At 65.7% G+C, this 3,319-nt stretch overlaps 1 protein-coding gene across 1 annotated transcript in view; it reads left to right on the top strand.

Moving 5' to 3' along the window:
* Positions 1–333: 333 nt before the first annotated feature.
* SLC4A3 (solute carrier family 4 member 3) overlaps positions 334–3,319 on the top strand; it is a 13,261-nt gene continuing 10,275 nt past the window's right edge. Inside the window, exons 1-5 of the mRNA XM_007445796.1 lie at positions 334–384; positions 713–878; positions 1,488–1,762; positions 1,901–2,016; positions 2,426–2,625. Coding sequence (XP_007445858.1) covers positions 334–384; positions 713–878; positions 1,488–1,762; positions 1,901–2,016; positions 2,426–2,625 — 808 coding nt within the window. The remainder of the gene's footprint in view (positions 385–712; positions 879–1,487; positions 1,763–1,900; positions 2,017–2,425; positions 2,626–3,319) is intronic.

Below are 3,319 nucleotides of genomic sequence, written 5' to 3'. Positions count from 1 at the left end.
GCGCAGCGACAGGCCCCGGGGCGATGGTGGGAAGGAGATGGGGCGCGGCGGTCGGCCCGAGCCCCGCACGCTCCGGAGCCCCGAGGTACCGCAGGGCGGGGCGGGGAGCGGCGGGCCGGGCCCCGGGGCATCCCGGGCGCGGCGGGGCCTCGATGGGCGCTCGGGCGGGCGGGGGATCCAGCTCCGGGGAGGGGGAGGGGGGGCGGCCGCGCGAGGCTCCTGACCCCGCCCTCCTCCCCCAGGGCTCCCCATTAGGTCCGCGCAGCGCCCTCTTCTCACCCGGGTCACGGGTCCCTCAGTGAGTCAAAGCCCCCCCAAGCCGCCTCTCCGGACATGGCCAATGGAGTGATTCCTCCGCCCGGGGGCGCCTCCCCCCTACCCCAGGTGACTGACGCTCGCGGGGGTGGGAGAGGAGGAGGGGGAGGGACCTCGAGGAGGAGAGGGGGGTCTTCGGGTCGACCCTGGGGCCCCCAGATCCAGGGATAGAGCTGGGCAGGAGATATGGAGAAAGAGGGGTCTTTTGGTATTTTCGGATCTGTTGCCCCCTCTTCTCCCAAGCCCTGGAAGCCTGGGAGGTTGACCCCAGCCTGGGCCACAGGGAGTAGAAGACGAGTCTGCTGGTCTCCCCCGTCTCCACCTAGGGCTTGGAGTTGGGGTGGGTGTGTGGCGTTCATGCGTCAGGGTTCCTTAGAAGAGGCTGTTGGGTTTGCAGGTCCGGGTGCCCTTGGAGGAGCCCCCTCTGAGTCCAGACATGGAGGAGGAGGATGATGACTTGGGCAAGACCTTGGCTGTGAGCAGGTTTGGGGACCTCATCAACAAGCCCCCGGCCTGGGACCCCAAGAAGCCCAGCCGCAGCTACAGCGAGCGGGACTTTGAGTGTGGGTAGCCTGGGGACCCCTAGTGTGGCCGCCCTCACCGCCATCACCTTCATTGCCACCATCACCGTGCTCACCACTGGCTTGGTCACCCGGTGTCATCTTATGCTGGATGCTGTGCTGGATGCTGTGCTGGGCCACCATGCCATGTTAAGTCATCCTGCCTCACTTACCCATCACCTGTCTGCCTGCTAGGGGAGCTGAGCCCCAGACGCAGGGGAGATGTAGGGGGATGGGCCTGAGGCCTCCCTTGGTGACCTTCATCTTCCTCAAGGCTCTGTCATACCTCTGGCCCTGCTCTCGTCTCTCTGCCACCTCTCCTCCCCTCCTTAGCTCTGCTGACTCTACCTTTCCCTTCCTTGCTGTGTCCTGTCCTCTCATCCCCGCATCCTCCCCGTCACAACCTCCCCTCTCCATCACCCCATCCCCCGACTCTACCAGGCCTTCCCAATGACAGGCTATGGATACAGGTGTTGGGGGGAGCCTGACTCTGGAGGAAGGACTAGGGTGCCCTTGTTTGAGGCCTTGAGCTAGAATAAGGCATGCGTCCCTAGGGTGGTGAGGGGCCCCCTTCTTCTGTGGGGGCCCCAACCAGCTTTCCTGCACCCCCAGTTCACCGGCACACATCCCACCACACCCACCACCCGCTCTCGGTGCGCCTGCCTCCACCCCACAAGCTGCGGCGACTGCCCGCCACCTCTGCCCGGCAAACCAGGAGGAAGAGGAAGGAGAGAACCTCTGCTCCCCCCTCTGAGGGGACCCCTCCCATCCAGGAGGAGGGGGGAGCCGGAGGGGATGAGGAGGCGGAAGAGGAGGAGGAGGAGGAAGGGGAGTCTGAGGCAGAGCCTGTAGGGCCTCCACCCGCAGGGTCCCCACCCAAAGCAAAGGTAGGGTCTGTCCCCAGGGAGGGCTGGCTGCTCAGGGAGAGGAGGGGAGGCCTGGTGGGGTTAGGGGGAGGCGGGGCTGAGTGGGGGGATTGGGGCTGGGTCAGGGCGGGGACCCAGGGCACACGGGTTTATCCACAGTTCTCCATTGGAAGTGACGAGGACGACAGTCCCGGCCTCTCAGGGAGGGCCGCCTTCACCAAGCCCCTGCCCGCGGTGGGCCCACGCTCCGACGAGAGCCCCCAGCGCTCGGTCAGGTACTGGCCTCCAGCCCAGCCCAGAGCAGGTCCCAGGCTCCTTCCTGACCCCAGTGAAGAAGCTGGGAGGGAAGGAGGCGGGGCGGAGGGGCCGGGGAGGGCGTGCCCCTTCGCTGCATGATTGGCAAGGAGGAGGGCACCAGAGGGTGGGCAGGGAGAGTCCTCCAGGAGAGAGAGGGTGTCTGGGTGAAAAGGAGGATGGGGACAAAGAGGAACTGGGGACCAGTGCGACGGGGGCAGGAAGGTGGAGGTAAGCTTTTCTCTCTGCCCAGAAGGAGCCTGTGTGTAGTCCCCAGGGGGCCTCTCCAGGCCCTGCCCCAAGCTGGGGGAGGGCAGAGGAACCCCCTCCCCTGGCCCACCTCCACCGAGGGTCCCTGCCAATTTCAAGGCTGCCGTGTTGCCTCCTCAGCTCCCCTAGTCCCCGGGCCCGGGTCTCCCGAGTTGCCGGAGAGAAGAGCCGGCCACGGAGCCCGTCAGCCAGCTATGACCTGCGGGAACGGCTATGCCCAGGCAGTGCCCTGGGCAGCCCGGGTGGTCCGGAGCAGCAGGTGCCCACTGATGAGGCGGAGGCCCAGATGCTGGGCTCCGCGGACCTGGACGACATGAAGAGTGAGTGACACCCACTTCCAGGGGTGCCCAGCCTGTGAGGGACCTTGGAGAGGCTCTGTGTTCTCCCCCACCCAGGGCTGAGCTCCTCTGCGGTATCCCTGTCTGCTGGAATGTGGCCAGTGATGGGGAACTCACTACCTCACCAAGCCATGCCTCGGGTGCCAGAGCTGAGATTTCCCCTCACGATGCCTTTGCCCTTCGGTCTTGGTTGTGTCCTCTGAGTCACCCCTGGAATAAGGCAGCCCTTTTTCCACATGACGTTTGGAGACATCATTGTACCCCCCCTCCCCCGAGGCTCCTCTTCTCGGGGCAAACTCTTTTTACCCGCTTCGAACCAGGGCCCTGAGTCCCAGCCACTCTGCCAGGCCCTGCCTCTCCCTGTGTCAGGAGCCTCCTACTCCCATCACACCACCCTCGGCCGGGCCTGGCTGTGATCTCGGCACATTCCTTCCGTCTTATCAGTGCCCTGGTTTCTGTGCCACCTGTCCGCACCCATGGGGCTCTGTGCCCAGCCAGGGGCATCACCGACCCCGCCCTCCTTCCCCTTGGAACCACAGTGTGTGTGCGGGGGTGGGGTGGAAGGGGGGAGGGCTCTGAGTGCAATACGTCATGGAAAGTTGCCAGGGCCTGAGGACAGGGACAGGAACAATCCGATGGCAGCAGCAGCGGCGGCGGCAGTGGTGGGATATTGGGG

Source organism: Lipotes vexillifer, unplaced genomic scaffold, assembly GCF_000442215.2.
Source record: "Lipotes vexillifer unplaced genomic scaffold, Lipotes_vexillifer_v1.1 scaffold965, whole genome shotgun sequence".
In the NCBI taxonomy this organism is placed as follows: domain Eukaryota; kingdom Metazoa; phylum Chordata; class Mammalia; order Artiodactyla; family Lipotidae; genus Lipotes; species Lipotes vexillifer.
This window is presented reverse-complemented; position numbering and strand designations above follow the sequence as displayed.